The following is a 17157-nucleotide window of genomic DNA, read 5'->3' on the forward strand; positions in this document are numbered from 1 at the left end:
TCTCAACATGAGGGAGAAAGAGTGGGGGATGAGGGGAAGAAATGTAGATTAGGATGATTCGGAGGTGAGACTCTCGTCTAAGTAGAGCACAAGGGTGAGTTCAAATGTTAATTTCCAGAAAGGTCCTTTGTCTTCTCGAGGAGTGATTGTTCCTCAACCAGTTCTTCCAGTTTCTCCAGCTTACACCATAAATGACAGGGTGTTTTAAGTTGTTTTTGGTGCTATAAGGAAAAATTTACATCACAGTCTATTCATCATTCACAAACTAAAAATGCAATTCACAAACATAGAAAAGGGTATTCAGCTCGATTTGAATTGTCTGTTTTGTAATATGTAGGCTGTGCCGATTAGCTTAACCACTGCCTTACCGTCACACTGTGTTATTCCCCCCCAAAAATTTTGCTACTTATTTATTTTTATTTTATTTTTTTCTGAATAGGCTACCATTACATTCAAAGGAATTTTGCAGTGAGGGGAACTACGTGTATAATGTATGTAAACATTTTGTTTGTACCAGAACAAAATGCATTAAAAAGGAATCTCTCAAGAACTTACTGACATACTGACATCCGGAAAATAAGGTCACTTATAAAACTGTGACGCAGGAACTTGTATACTAAAGATAACGAGGTGATAAACTAGACACAGCTGACACGGATGAACAAATAATGACGGTAACCAAGAATACTGATGTGTGACGTTAATCAGAACAAAGACACATAAATGAACACAAATTGAAAGTTCACGAAAATGAAACTAAACTTTACAGAATGGAGACAACTGGAGCTAGGAATGAGGAATGCGGTATTAGAACAAAAGCTCGTCAACAACCAAACTGCCAATTAGACACTGTACCTCAGTAACCAAATAAATAATTACAAATAACCAATTAGTAGAGATTTTACAATGAAAGGTATTGGCAGACTTACCAATTAATAAACATTTAACTAACTTTACCAAAACTAACATTAGATGAACTTTTTTATAAAAAAAAACAACCTATATAACATATGTATTTGTAGGGGGCGCATGGTGATTTGTTGAGTAGCACTGTTGCCTCACAGCAAAAAGATCCTGACTTGAGCATCAGGTCCTGGAGAAGGGATGTATTTGTAGGCTATAGTGACTAAGTGTATACTGACTTGATAACAAAATGGTTTGTGGTTCACTTCTCAAAGGCTGGATTTTTTATGCATGTTAGGATAGTGATAGTATGATAAACAGCATAGAAGAAAATTGTATACCAGTTGATGTTACACAATAAAAATCTCTGTATTAATTTCTATATGATCTTTACAGTAAATCATTGAGTATCAGATGCAATAGCTGAATTTAAAACATTTAAAACTGTTCAGCAACTCACTCAAGAGCAGCTATGAAATGGATAGTATCTTCACCACGTGACCAGGTCTATTTTCATGATCTTTCAGGATGATATAAAGAGTTCACCCCTTCCTTGATGCTTTCTTTTTTAGCCGTGCTTTTTCAGTTGTGTCTTTGTGTTATTGAAGGACCATTGTCATTTACAATGCCACATTACTTGGCCACTGATTACCTGAAGGATTTTTTTGTACCAGCCGGCAGTGCATTTGTTGCCTTTTTGTTTTGGATTATTTTCCAGTATGTGCTTAAACTGGATTTTCAATGTCCTTGTGACCCTGGGGTAAATACTCGTGTCTGTGTTGTTTACATGATGTTTCCCGCCATATCACTTTTCATTGTAGTGGTGATTGCTGACAAGCGCACAAGGAGTATTTTCTGCATCAATGGAACAGGAATGCGATGCAAGAGCATTATTCTTTTAATTTCAACAATTAAAGCATTCTCTGTAGCGTGCCTGTGGATAATTGCAGTACTGATTGATGGGGACTGGTATGCATGCCTTGAAACAACTAACTATAGCTTGCCTCCTTATGAGCAAAGTTTTTGCAAAAAGATCAGAACCCCTGTTGAAGATGCAGATATCCGAACAAAGAAAAGTTTGTCACGAGTAAGTATGCTTTTTATTTATTTAAAAAGAAAAATACATTAAGCTTGCGATAAAAGATAATACGGGTTATACTGGTTATGATGAGGGAATATATCGTTTGAGTATATTGTTATATCTACTGAGAATAAAATTTGGGAAAATCAACAACAGTGCATATTATATGTTGTTTCAGATCATATATAAGCTTGTTAGAGTGATAAGGGCTTTTCACACACCAGGGTCCAGTTGTTCATAAAGTTTAATCTAGATCATAATTATCTACATTTGGAAATCCCATGTTTTGCTATCCAGGATCCATCTTACTTTTGTGCTGGTTTTTCAAAGTAATATTGGATTGGATCACCCTAGTCCAGACACACACTTTTTCAAATTACCACATCTAGATTATCAGTGCTACAACACTGTAACCCATATGTAACCCACAACCAGTAGGGTTACATTTCACAACCGACAGGAATGTTGTTCCAGGATCAACAAAATATGTTGACCAAGGAACACGTCTAACTCGGCAAAATCTGGACGTGCAGGTAGAAAGGTCGGCATTTAAAACATCAGTAGCTCTATATGGGGTGAACAGTATTTATAATACTCACATAAAAATATGGCAAGTCCTAACACACATCACAGACTACAAAGGCTGGAAACAACCCTGCATCTGTCTAATAAGCTCAAACTCTTCTATGCATGCTTTGAAGCCATGAACACAGGGTCCATCTGATAAGGTGGAACAGGTATTCATGCTAACCCCTATGTTTTACAAGTCACTGAGTAGAGTGAACACAAGGCGGTAGGTCCAGATAGCATCCCAGGACACGTCCTCAGGCTATGAGCTTCAGAACTGGCCAGAGGAACCACCATTTCGTTTGCAATTCACAAATATCATACTCACCTGGAAAATAAATACAGCTGTGCCAGAATACATTTTTATAGATTACAGTTCGGCATTCAACACTATCATACTCTCAAAACTCATAACCAAGCCTCATAGTGTAAACCAGGTCACTGACTTGATCAATAGTAATTATAATCATTTTATTTTTATTAATATCTGTTTAGTATTGATAACAAAAGAACGCAGATAAGTTCATTTAAGTTTTATATTATATTACAAAAGTATATCTAGAAAAAGAGATTGGCCAAAGAAAGTTTAGATCGGATGAGGTCGGAGGTTAGTCCCGCCTCCAGGAAGTGAGTTCGTTTTATGGGGGGCAGTGTTTCGGAAAACATTGAAGCTTCCCTGGGCGCCGCCATTGATTAGCGGACCATCACCTGCTGTTTGCATTCCATTGACTCTCATTCATTTTGGCGTCACTTTGACAGCGAATAACTTTACATCTGAGGCGTTTAAAGACTCTATTTGTCCATTATTTATTTCTAAAGAAACACAAAAATGTATAAAAGGCTCCATTACCTTGTATCTTACGTTATGGCCCCGTAGAAGCAGTTTTTGTAAAAATAGGCTAACGATTGCGTCATAACCACGCGACTCTCTATCGCACAGTAGAGAGATTACCGTATGGACAGGAGGAGAAGCTCACGGGCAATCGGGGGGACGTGGAGGCAAAATGACAAAGTAATTAATCAGAATACTTAGCGAAAGTTGCGCCTGCTCCTAGCTCATGGACAGCTCCTACTCACGCTCTCCGTCTCTGCAAGTTTCGGAAGGGAATGATTCAGATTTCTCTTGGTACAGCTACTAGAAGACAGACAGGTTGTCACATCTACGTCATTAAGCTCAGTTTGAGTCTGCGCAGTACGCTCAGCCATCAGAAAGTGAGAGCTTCTAATTGACTTCACTTTTCTCCGTAGAAACCTATGGGGTCGCTGTGTCCAGTTTATATACTGTCTATGGTTTTATAGCGCCAAGAAACAAAACGGGAGCAGCAGAGAGTGTGACGAAGAAAAATATGACGCAGATTGACGCTAGACAGTGCATTGTGTTCATAACTAGAGATTCGAAATAATCTAAAATTAGATTATTTTAGTGAAAATGCCTTTAGAAGTCACAATTTAAATGTAATAGTCGGTTGTCGGTTTGACAGACGAAGAGATTGAGTCGAACGGGAAAAGTTTGAAACGCACGTTAAAAAAAATGAAGACTGAAACCATCTAGATTGAGGCCAAACCAAAAGAAAACCTTCTTTTATTTTTCTCTTTCACTTACTTTTTTCTTGATCGTTGCCTATTGAGTCCTGATCTGTCCCTGCCGTGGATGTTCTGTCGGTGGTTTGGACATGGCGAGCCAACCGTCTGCTTGATCGTACCTGGAAATTAAAAAACTATAGTTTTGCTGAACTGGTAGGACAAAATATACTCACCTTGAACTCTGCTATTTTGTTTGTTTTTTCCTTCTGGATTTCCCCTGGATCAATCGTTGGATTTTTCATATGAACTGAACTAAAAATATTCAGTGACATCTGAACATTGAATCCGATTGGCAAAAGGTTTTGTAATTATTTTTTTATTTTTTTTTTTTACTCTGGACACTGATTTGAATTGTGAACTTGATCTTGAAATCTAAATTTCCAAATTGAACTGAGGTGTAAATTGTGAACTGAACTACTGTTTATTTTTGCTGTTTATTGTTTATTCATATTATTTTATTTGTCAAAAGATTCAATTCAATTCATTTTTTTTCTTAATAACAATCCCTAGTAATTAACATTTACCTTTGAGTCTGAGTTGCCTTCTTTCTTTAGTTTCTGTTATAAATTCCCTATACTCCAGTGAGTCGAACCCATCTTCTGTAATCTGGTCCTAGATAAAAATAATCGCATGTACCCACGTTATTACGCCATAAAACGAGAACTTTGTTTCAATCTATCAATTAACATAGGAGTTAATTGATCTGTCGACACAGGTATTACTCTGACACGTTTCCTTCATTTCCTTGAAGGAACTATTGCTTTAAGTGTGTGAATTAATAATTTTATTTATTTAATTTATATTTTTTATTTATATTTAATTTTTACTAGTTAAAAATATAAAATTCAGTTTAGAATTAAGTTGCGTTGTATTATGGCAATTATTATATCATGGCAAGTCTAGTGTACATTGTAAAAAAAAAAAAGAAGCGGTAAGTCAAAATTAAATATTGTGGTAGTGTTTTGATTAGTAAAATCTAAATAATAATATCATAATAAACACATGATTTATATGTCTGTTTTGAAGTTAAATATAATATCAAATTTTAAATCACAGAAAGTATATCTTGCAATTAATTCATATCCATTTCTTTTTAAGGAGATTGCCATTTTGGTTTTATTTGGAGTAAGTGTCATTTGGACATTCTCAGCAATAAGGCAATCTCACTGCATGCGGCCACTTACACATCAGTATAATGAGATTCTGCTGGAGGAGACTGACCTCTATATAACAAAGGAATTGAAAAAGCTGGCTGAAGACAAGGCAAAGACAAGAGGACAGGAACAAATAGACAACGTCAAATTATTTTTACAGCTGGCAGCCGTACAACACAATGATGCAGAAACACAGCAACAGCAGCCGGAGCAACTAGATCGTTCTTCAGACACATATACTATATCGTCAGAGAATTTCGGGGAAACAGCTGACAATCTACCTCTACTAGACGGAAAAAAATAAAAAAGACCATGACATTTATTTAAAGTGCATTATATTGGTCTAATCGAAAAGCATGGTTCATTTCGTTCTCTTTGACTAAAAACAAATAACACTCTTCATAGAAACAGTTTTGTTTAAATAGTTTTGTTACACTAATTAACTGGGAAAACAGATTGTCTGATTTGCTCATTCATATTTGTGATCTACACAACAAAAATGTTCTCTTCTAAATGTTATTTCTTTGCTTTCTTTTTAATGTAATGCTCTAACGTGTGTAATCTACTAGATTCAATTAAAGTAGGGAATCATAGTTTTCTTAAATCTATTGCATCTGTATTAATTTTATAAGCAAAGTCTGTATGTTGGTGACTGAGGGTCTGATACATGTCAGAAATGCAATAGCAGTGTTTATTAATTTAGCCTGACTTCCAGATATATACATTTGCTTTGTAATTATTACATTCATTTAATCAAATTAACAAAGATTTGTAGAGTTTAATTTCTTCTTTTTCTTTTTTTTTGTTGTGCTGTTCTCATTATAGCTGTATGAGACATGTAAAGACAACTGTGAGTCATGAAGGTCAATGACGCACCACATGTATCCACTAACACTTACCCATACTTGGCATATGTCTTTAGGTTTTACTGCAGCACCATATATGTTAAATGTGGCTCCTCATTAGGAGAAGTTTATATCAGCTCAAGTTTGCTCTGTGTGTGTATTAAATATTATTATTTATTTTATTTTTGTCATTGTTTACGATTCTTTTTGTCGTGTTCTCTGTGTTTGTCTCTGAACATTTGGAACTTCCTGTTCTTTCTGCCAACTTTGTAGTCCTTTTGTAGTTTCCTTGTTGTTATCCCCTCGATTGTCTCCTTCATGTGTGTCTTGTTATAGTTTTCACAATTGTTAAGATACCAAACCCCATTCTCTGAACCAAATACCCAACGACCTAATGAATAAATCACTCTTTCTGCAAAACCTTAAACAAGTTCAGGCAGTTAGACATTATTTGCAATTCTCACGCACTCTTTTTGCAAAACTCTGTGATGCACTTGTGTTGCAAAACAGTAAACACAAGTGGGAAAAGTTAAACACAACTATAACACAGTTGTCACTGTTTACACACAACGACTGGGAGTAGAGGAGGAAGAGAAGGCTACATGTAAGAGGAGGAAGAGGATGAGGACAAGAAAGAGCAAGGTGTGCAGTGTTGTCAAAGCTGGATCCAGCAAACCAGAGGGTTCTTCTCTTCACCTGGCAAGGGACAACATCGCTGTCCATCTTGGGCAGGGTGAGCGCTACATTGGGCTGAGACTATCTGGCAGCACACGGGTCCCGCAACCCAGTCACTTGACAACTTCGTTGCCCATTTCAGAGAGGTCTTCGGTCGACTCATAGGGGACTATTTAGTTGGTGAGCAATTATACTATTTATATCAAGGCAAAAGTTCAATCAATGTCTAAGCTTTGAAATTTCGTACCCTAGCGGCAGCCAGTGGATGAAACAATTGCACGTTTTTCACCATCTACCGTCAAGGTTTGGAGCCAGCTCTGCAGCTGCATCTCTCGGCATGCGATGACTCCACTGGGCTTGAGCGTTTCATTCAACTGTCCATCCGCTTTGCCAACCGAGTAAGAAATTGTGTGCCAGCAGTCCTCCTTATACCATCTCCAGCCAGAGTTTGCCAGCACACCAGAGCCAGGTCAAAAGCCCATGCAAATTGATCATGCCTGACTTTCCACGGCTGAGCAGCAATGATGGCCAAACCAAGACTCTGTTTGGCATGTCCATTCTGACCTCCTCATGCCATGGCGAGTTTCATTCACAGTCCAAATGTTAAATCTACTCCACGCACCACTATTGTATATCTTATTGCCTCTGATGTTTTCATTCCATTTATCATCCTCATCAATTCAGAGGGTCAGCTGGTAACTTCATATCAGGAGACCTCTGTCATCAGCTCAACTTCAAGAAGAGGTCTAACAAATAACATATAAAGTCCAGTCAGTAACTGAAAAACCGCTAAGCCGGGGCCATGTTTGATTTCGTGTGGGACCTCTCCAACTACATGTAGACACATAAAAGACAATAACCAGATTTAAATAGATGGGCCTTAAAGGCACACTATGTCATTTTTCACCACTAGAGGTCGTTTATTCAAAACAAAGGCGTAGCTTGATGACGCCTTGATTTCGCGGAATCATGGGATTTGTTGTATACGAAGGAACTCGTGCAGAAATCAAATTCATGGATGACAAGTAATGTTTTAAAGATTTATTAACGTTACGAAAGCCGCTGGAACGATGGCTAATGAGAGACAAGCGCGACACACGGATCGAGAGCAGTGGAGCTTTTATTATGATGCAGCTTATACGCTTCTGCTTCTTCCGGTCATGCGAATGTGGGGTAACGCAGCACTGTTTTATCATATTAGATATGATGAAAGTTGTTATAATGCAACTCTTTGCGTTCGCTCGGCGGCTACTATATGAGACACTTGTTACACACTGCAGTGAGCTAGATCGATATTAGGCATGGTAATATGGTACTCGCGATAAATCAAGAAAACGAGATTTAAACAAAAAGATGAACTGTGTTGAGCTGTATAACAATGATTCGTTTTCTGTTGATGAATGTATCCAAACAGTTGCTCACCTGTCTAACAAAACACATAATTATATTAAAGTTTATTTGGTGTTAAAGCGTAAATCGGGGGTAACGCGGGTATGATGTCATTGATAGGCGACGCACGGACACAGTCCGTGTCCTGGTTAAAACGGCTTATTTCTCTGGATTTAAACATTCTTATAAACATTTGGGATAATGTAAGTATACAAATCAACAAAATATATAACATTGTTCTAGTGGTTTTTGATATTTTGATCCAAAAATCTTACATAGCGTGGCTTTAAGAGACTTCTTAAAATAGTCCAGTTTTGGTCAAATGTTCTAATCACCAACGGAAGAGCATCCCATAACCATAGAGCTGAAAAAGAGGTTGCCCAACCACCCATAGGGCCCTATCTTGCACCCAGCGCAATTGACTTTGTACACCGACGCATGTATCATTCCTATTTTGCACCCGCGCACGGCGGACTTTTCCCTCCACAGACGCACGTCGGTAAACTAGCAAATGCATTTGCGCTCCCGGGGGCGTTTCAGCGCAAAGAGGAGGCGTGTTCCGGCGCAAACGTATTATGCAGGTTTAGAAAACAATTCCGCCACTGACCAGGAAAAACCTAGTCTAAAGTCAGTGGCGCATTGCGCATGTTATGTTAGGAAATCATTGTTGTTTCCATGAAGATGTGAAAAAAATAGGCATAAATCTAGCTTATACATTTACCCAAATTATTATACACCTGTTTAACCGAAGCTAATTTGGGTGGGTTTCTCCCATCCCCAATGTCACTTCTCTGTGTTTTACGGCCCTGACGAGAACGTCGGTCTCCTTGGCTGTGAACCGCTCCTGGCGCGCGCCTGGCAAATCCGCCGTTATAATAGCAATCCGCCATTGAACAAGCGCTCCTGCTCTTAAAGGGAATGTGAGAGGTCGCTCTGATTGGTTTATTTCACGTTACGCCCAAACCACACCTATGAATAATGAACCTACTTCAGACCAACCCATTTTAGATTTGCGTCGGGCGCAAGAGTCATTTATCCCGCCGGTATAATAGCAACAGCGCCCAAGACCCGCCCACAAAGTTACTTGCGTTCCGCGCTTGATACTTGGGTTTCAGATCGTTAAAATGGGGCCCATAGACTTTAATTGAAATGAGGGCTACTAAAGAGTATAAGTAGCCCGGTGAGTTGAGGTCTGTCAGTGTATGTATACCCAGGTTGTGTGGACTTTTTTTTTTACAAAAAATTTACTGGCATGAATATTTTTTACCGGCCATGACACCGTTTTTGCAAAAACAGGAAGTATTGACACCAAAATTGTAGATAACATTGAAAATTCACAATTCTCTATTGGAATTTGGATACCACAGCTAAAACTATAAGCCTAACTAATATACATTTAAAACATTATTAAAGTCCCCCTGTGGTGAAAATCAAGCTTTTAATGTTATTTGTCTATGTGGTGTTTTTAATATGCTTTAAGTGTCACGTTACACTAAATAGAACCCAAGCGCAGACAGTAACTTTCACAAAACACGGTTTATTTACAACCGGAAAACAAAGACCCACGATGGGGCAAACAAACAATAACTAGACTTGACAATAAAACGGAACTGGAACATTCACAGACAGACCACAATACTCACAGAACCGAATGTTAACAAGACGAACCAGCACTGAGGAACAACCACCGGGAGCTTACATAGAACACATAATTACAAAGGTACAGGTGACACTGATGAACATCAATACTAACGAGGAAACAAGGGACGTGTAAGGACACATGATCACAATCACAGGTGACGCTAATACAACATTAACAACATGGAAACGAGGCAAAACACAAGACAATGCAAACACATAGTCAAAACAACCGGCCATGTGTTTGCACACAAAACAAGAGACAAATACATGACATTAAGACAAACCATGTGTAAATTCATAAGTCGACACCATTGCTGAGTATTTTCTCCTTAAAACTGCAGTGAACCAAAGACAGCCTCAAAAATGCAGTTCGAAATCGCTGGTGTTTCTGACGTCACAAACTACCTTGTGACCAATCAGATCAACATGTGATAGTCAACGAGTGGATCTCTGAGCTGGTGTGAGTGAGTGGAGGCGGGGCTCATCTGCATAGTCATAAAACTGAGTATACTAAATGAGGCAAGGGTGTAGAGTTACATTTAAGATATTTTAAGGCACGAATTATTTTTTTATTTTTTTTTATATGTCATTTTGGTGATCAAAGATGAGTTTTTAGGAATACAATTATTGACTGCAGGCGGTTGAGGCCTATCTGCAGACCGCGGGTTCCATCTTGGGATATTCCTGTGGTACTTGAAGGATTGTCTACTGCTCCCTTGAAACCCCTTGAGTCAGCCTCAAAGAAGCTTCTGACATTTAAGGTGTTTTTTTTTATTGCTATTACTTCTTTCAAAAGGGTAGGAGACCTTCAGGCTTTGTCGGTTTGCACCCTAGGCCGGATTACAGCCGGATTACATACCTAAGGTGCCTTTTTCACAGTTTCATCCCTTTGTTCTTTAGGCCTTCTCTCCTCCGCCGTTTGAAACTCAGGAGCAAGAGAGGCTGAATGAGAAGTTATAACCAGTCAGGGCTCTTAATTTTTACATCCACCTTTCAGGGCAGTGGCGTAAATCTGATCAAATTCTTGTCTGCTTTGGAGGGAGCAACCGAGGTTCTCCTGCTTCCAAACTGACGAAATCTCATTGATTTTCAAATGCTGTCAGTCTGGCCTATGAGGTGCTATCTGTCTCTAGAAGTCAGAGCCCATTCTACCAGAAGTGTTGCTGCCTCGAAGGCGCTAGCAAAAGGTGCTTCCACAACCACAAAAACTTTCCACAATCTGTTTGCAGGCATCCTCTCAGTATGGCAACGTGGATATTGTCGTTCCCATAGCATTACATTACATGACATATTGTCGTTCCCATTACATGACACTGTGTCAAGGTGCCATACTTCGAGTACTTCTGCACGGCTTCTTCAGACAATGAATCTAGTGATGCTCTCGCAGAGGTTTTATTTATAGAATTGATTACGCACTGCATTGCGTCACCTGACTTCATCCTAGGCCAATCCTTTGGTGTGTACTACACGTGACTCAGACACTGCCACGAAACGTTCTGAGTGATGTCTTACTCTTATTTATGTGACCATAAATGACAAGGTATTTTATTAAGTTGTTTCTGGTGCTATAAGGAAAAATTACATCACAGTCTATTCATCATTCACAAACTAAAAATGCAATTCGTATTGCCATATTTTATGTAACACCTGCTTTTAAAAAAACGCTTTTGATGCTACATGAAGAATTAAGGGACCATAGACTTTCATGTCTCAATGAGCCATGTGTATTACACCACAAATCACCATACAGTCAGTAAACATACAACGTACATAATCATTCAGTTGCAAAAGAAATATCAAATAGTTCAGACTTTTATAGTATCACTAAGAAGGACGTGATCGTAAATAAATTTACAGGTTCCACCATTGTTATTTCTGGACGAGAGGAGCGCTAGGACCCGGAAAAGGCTAAACGTGACGTGTGACGTCAGACTTTACAATCGGATTTAGTCTCCCTGTGTTTGCAGTCCTGTGCTGGTTCGTTGTCCATGTTTCCCTCGTGTTTCCTGTTCCCGCCTGAGATCTTTCTTGTTTTCCCCTACGGGGTAGTTTTTGTTTGTAGTTTTGGTTTTGCCTTTGATTTACTTAATAAACATCCTTATTTCCGCACTTGTATCCTCGCTTCACTTTTGACCATTCCGTGACAGACGCCTCAAAATATGGTCATAATAAAAACACAAATGTAGCATGACTCATTGAAAGTAGAATTTGTGTATCTCACCAAGATTCAGTTAGGTTCTGCTTTTTCTTTCTCAAGTCCCTGTTCAGGCACCATATTTTATGTAACACCTGCTTTTAAAAAAACACTTTTGATGCTACATTAAGAATTAAGGGACCAGAGACTTTCACGTTTCAATGAGCCATGTGTATTACACCACAAATCACCATACAGTCAGTAAACATACAATGTTCATAGTCATTCAGTTGCAAGGGAATGCATCGTCTTTGGCTACCAAGAGCTCAGTCTTAAGAGTAGGAGGAGCAAGATGAAAGTGTTAAAGTGCAATGATAATGAGGCCACATCTGCCTGCAACCGAGTTTCAAAGTGGCTGTCGGTAATGTGAACGATCTGTAGCTTGTGAAATGAGCAATAGATAACAAAGGTGTTGTTGGCAAAATGAAGACAATTAATCCCTTTTTAATCAAGGTCCTATCTATAGTTGAGCTGCCTCCTCATGCCTGCACGTTGCATCAAACAAACAGATAAACTTAGTGTCACCATTAAAACATTTACCCATCCCATATTTACAGAAACCTTACATAACATCATACATACAAACAAAAGTACTTACATCTGAGTTTAAGAACCTCAGGTTCCTCAAATCAGGGCAAAAACACAAGACTGGTGAGAAAGCTTCTCCATGTGGTTAACACATCCTTCCTACCATGCCTACCTCTTCGTTGGTTATGAGATGAGTTTCTGCAGGCCGTAGAGCAAAGAGTTCTACCCCTACCCACTTTCTAATCCACAAAGAAAGCATGTATAGAAAGCTAATGGGACAAATGTAACTGTAAAACTGTTACAACCAAACATAGAAAAAGGTATTCAGCTCGATTTAAATTGTCTGTTTTGTAATATGTAGGCTGTGCCAATTAGTTCCAGTTTCAGTTTTGTTTTAAATAAATTAGTTTAGGCTTTCAAATAAAGTTGTTTGTAATGAACGCCACTATATCATTTGTTTATTCTATAGGCTACTTATTTTTTTCCTTTTCTTTTTTTCTGAATACAAAAATAATCATCTTAAATATATTTAAATACAAATTACATTTGACTTTTTCCAAACACTTTAAAATACAAAATAAGTATTTTGTATTTCAAATACATATTTTATATACATGTATCTGAAATACTGCCCATCCCTGGCTACCATTACATTCAAAGGATTTTTGCAGTGAGGGGAACTTACATGTTTATAATGTATGTAAACATTTTGTTCATACCTGAACAAAATGCATTAAAAAGAAATCTCTCAAGAACGTCGTGACATACTCAGAACTTATTTTCCAGAAAATAAGGTAACTTATAAAACTGTGCCGTAAGAACTTGTATACTAAAGATAACGAGGTGATAAACTAGACACAGCTGACACGGATGAACTAATAATGACGGTAACCAAGAATACTGATGAGTGACATTATTCAGAACAAAGACACATAAATGAACACAAACTGAAAGCCCATGAAAACGAAACTAAACTTTACAGAATGGTTACAACTGGAGCTAGGAATGAGGAATGCGGTATTAGAACAAAAGCTCATCAACAACCAAACTGCCAATAAGACACTGTACCTCAGTAACCCAATAAATAATTACAAATAACATTAGTAGAGATTTTACAATGAAAGGTATTGGCAGACATAAAAAGAAATAAACATTTAACTAACTTTACCAAAATTAGATGAACTTTTTTATTTAAAAAAAAAAAACGAAAAAAACCTGTTACACTTGCATCATGTTCTGTTTCTGTAAAAGTATTTTTCATCTGAACAAAGTGTTATTTACGTACATATGTATTTGTAGGGGGCGCATGGTGGTTTGGTGAGTAGCACTGTTGCCTCAAAGCAAAAAGATCCTGACTCGAGCATCAGATCCTGGAGAAGGGATGGATGGAAGGATGTATTTGTAGGCTATAGTGACTACGTGTATATTGACTCGATAACAAAATGGTTTGTGGTTCACTTCTCAAAGGCTGGATTTTCTGCATGTTAGGATAGTGATAATATGATAAACAGCATCGAAGAAAATTGAATACCAGTTGATGTTACTCAGATGTTACTTCAGTAAAAATCTTTGTATGAATTTCTATATGATCTTTACAGTAAATCATTGAGTATCAGATGCAATAGCTGAATTTAGTCACTTAAAACTGTTCAGCAACTCACGAGCAGCTATGAAATGGGTGGTGTCTTCACCACGTGACCAGGTCTTTACTTCTTCTTTCATGATTTTTTTAGATGATATAAAGAGTTCACCCCTTCCTTGATACTTACTTTTTTAGACAGTGCTTTTTTATTTGTGTCTTTGTGTTACTGAAGGACCAATGCACCCTTACTTCACCACTGATAACCTGAAGGAACTTTTTGTACCAGCCGGCAGGGCATTTGCTGCCTTTTCGTTTTGGATTATTTTCCAGTATGTGTTTACACTGGATTTTCAATGTCCTTGTGACCCTGGGGTAAATACTCATGTCTGTGTAGTTTACATGATTTTTCCCGCCATCTCAATTTTCATTGTAATGATGATTGCTGACAAGCGCGCAAGGAGAATATTCTGCATCAATGGGAGAGGAATGCAATTCAAGAGCATTATTCTTTCAATGTCAATAATTAAAGCATTCTCTGTAGCGTGCCTGTGGATAATTGCAGTACTGATTGATGGGGACTGGTATGCATGCCTTGAAACAACTAACTATAGCTTGCCTCCATCTGAGCAAAGTTTTTGCAAAAAGATCAGAACCCCTGTTGAAGATGCAGATATCCGAACACAGAAAAGTTTGTCACGAGTAAGTATACATTTTATTTATTTTAAAAGGTGTAGCCTACATTAGGCTTGCCACAGTAGAAGTTAATACCGGTTATACTGGTTATAAGAGTATAGGTACCGATACCCGATATTAAATGAGCCCCGGTGCCAAATTATAAAAGACAGCAGTCGGAATAAGCTCTGACGTCAAAATTAAATATTGTGGAAGTGTATACATCATAATAAGCACATGATTTAAATGTCTGTTTTAAGTGAAATATAATATCTAATTTTAAATTACAGAAAGAATAGTCACTGATCTTGTGCCTGTTATCTTGCAATTCATTCATATTCATTTCTTTTTAAGGAGTTTGCCATTTTGGTTTTATTTGGAGTAAGTGTCATTTGGACATTCTCAGCAATAAGGCAATCTCACTGCATGCGGCCACTTACACATCAGTATAATAAGATTCTGCTGGAGGAGACTGACCTCTATATAACAAAGGAATTGAAAAACCTGGCTGAAGACAAGGCAAAGACAAGAGGACAGGAACAAATAGACAATGCCAAATTATTTCACAATGATGCAGAAACACAGACACAGCAGCCGGCAGCCGTACAACCCAGAGAAACACAGACACAGCAGCCGGCAGCCGTACAACCCAGAGAAACACTGCAGACACAGCAGCCGGCAGCCGTACAACCCAGAGAAACACTGCAGACACAGCAGCCGGCAGCCGTACAACCCAGAGAAACACTGCAGACACAGCAGCCGGCAGCCGTACAACCCAGAGAAACACTGCAGACACAGCAGCCGGCAGCCGTACAACCCAGAGAAACACTGCAGACACAGCAGCCGGCAGCCGTACAACCCAGAGAAACACTGCAGACACAGCAGCCGGAGGAGGTTCTGTTAAGAACCTTAGGATCAACATTACAGGCCGCATCTAATAAAGCAAACCCAGAGCAACCAGATCGTTCTTCAGACACATATACTATATCGTCAGAGAATTTCGTGGAAACAGCTGACAATCTACCTCTACTAGACAAAAATAAAAAAATAAAAAGACCATGACATTTATTTAAAGCGCATTATATTGGTCTAATCGAAAAGCATGGTTCATTTCATTCACTTTGACTAAAAACAAATAACACTCTTCATAGAAACAATTTTGTTTAAATAGTTTTGTTACACTAATTAACTGGGAAAACAGATTGTCTGATTTGCTCAATCATATTTTTGATCTACACAACAAAATTGTGTCTCTTCTAAATTGTATTTCTTTGCTTTCTACTGTAATGCTCTAACGTGTGTAATCTACTATGCTGGTATTAATTTTACAAGCAAAGTCTGTAGGCTATGTTGGTGACTGAGGGTCTGATACATGTTAGAAATGCAATAGCAGTCTTTATTAATTTAGCCTGACTTCCAGATATAGGCCTACATTTGATTTGTAATTATTACATTCTATCATGTAATCAAATGAAAAAAAAGATTTGTTGAGGTTTTTTTTTTTTGTTGCTGTTCTCATTATAGCTGTATGAGACATGTAAAGACAACTATGAGTCATGTAGGTCAATGACGCACCACGCTCCGTGTACTTTTTGATCATTTCATTTCCTGTTTGGAATGGAATAACGAGAAATGAAAACCAGCTCGTTAATTCGTTTTTTAGTTTAGTTTAAAAAACGAAAAATGAGATTTTGGCTCGATTTTTCATTTTTCGTTAGTGGTTTACAAATAGGTTTATGGGTTCGATATTTCATTTGCACACGTGGGCGGCGCTGAAACGCCCCTTTCATCTGATTGGTCAAACCGCTCCGCCTTCAGTAAGCTATATGCTTTTCTTTCTGTCAGGCAGAATAAGAGTCAGTACGAGTGCGGCACTGACAAATGCACTTTAATAAAATAATGTCTGAAACCACCACTCACTGTTAACTACACACAATATCTGAAGCAGAAATATGTTGCTGGTCACGTAATTCGTGCTGCTGAGACTTGCAAGCGACCCCATTAATGTGAGCCACAGTATGACAGATTATTTTAGCATGATGTATTTCCCATTGATGAATACAGTGCAAATAGTTCCGTCTCTTTGGATGAAAGGGAAGTGGAAATAAAAATCAATAATAGGCTGAACTGTACCATGATAATATGTCCGTAACATTTACTGACTGTGGAGACATTGGCGCTCCTGTTTGTATATTACAAGTGAAAGTTATTGACCTTTTATTAATTTATTTCTATGTACTGTATATTTATTGCTATGTTGTAACTATTGTCATTTTTGTATTAAATTGTACTATGGACCTTCCATTTTGAGTCCTGAATAAAGTCATTATTATTATTATTAT

The 17157-nt window shown here is 38.0% G+C and overlaps 1 protein-coding gene and 1 long non-coding RNA gene across 2 annotated transcripts; both read left to right on the top strand.

Annotated features, from left to right (window-relative positions):
- The first annotated feature begins 1434 nt into the window (after positions 1-1434).
- LOC309488744 lies at positions 1435-6310 on the top strand. The gene is made up of 2 exons (XR_014202259.1): positions 1435-1990; positions 5234-6310. It is a non-coding gene; the product is annotated as an uncharacterized lncRNA (long non-coding RNA).
- Positions 6311-14137: 7827 nt separating this feature from the next.
- Positions 14138-17157, top strand: LOC309489894 (uncharacterized protein). The gene is made up of 2 exons (XM_082158847.1): positions 14138-14842; positions 15170-17157. The coding sequence occupies exon 2, from the start codon at positions 15366-15368 to the stop codon at positions 15717-15719; it is 354 nt and encodes a 117-aa protein (XP_082014973.1). The 5' UTR covers positions 14138-14842; positions 15170-15365; the 3' UTR covers positions 15720-17157.

The sequence above is a fragment of the Leuciscus leuciscus genome (assembly GCF_965113295.1).
Source record: "Leuciscus leuciscus genome assembly, chromosome: 24".
Taxonomy (NCBI): domain Eukaryota; kingdom Metazoa; phylum Chordata; class Actinopteri; order Cypriniformes; family Leuciscidae; genus Leuciscus; species Leuciscus leuciscus.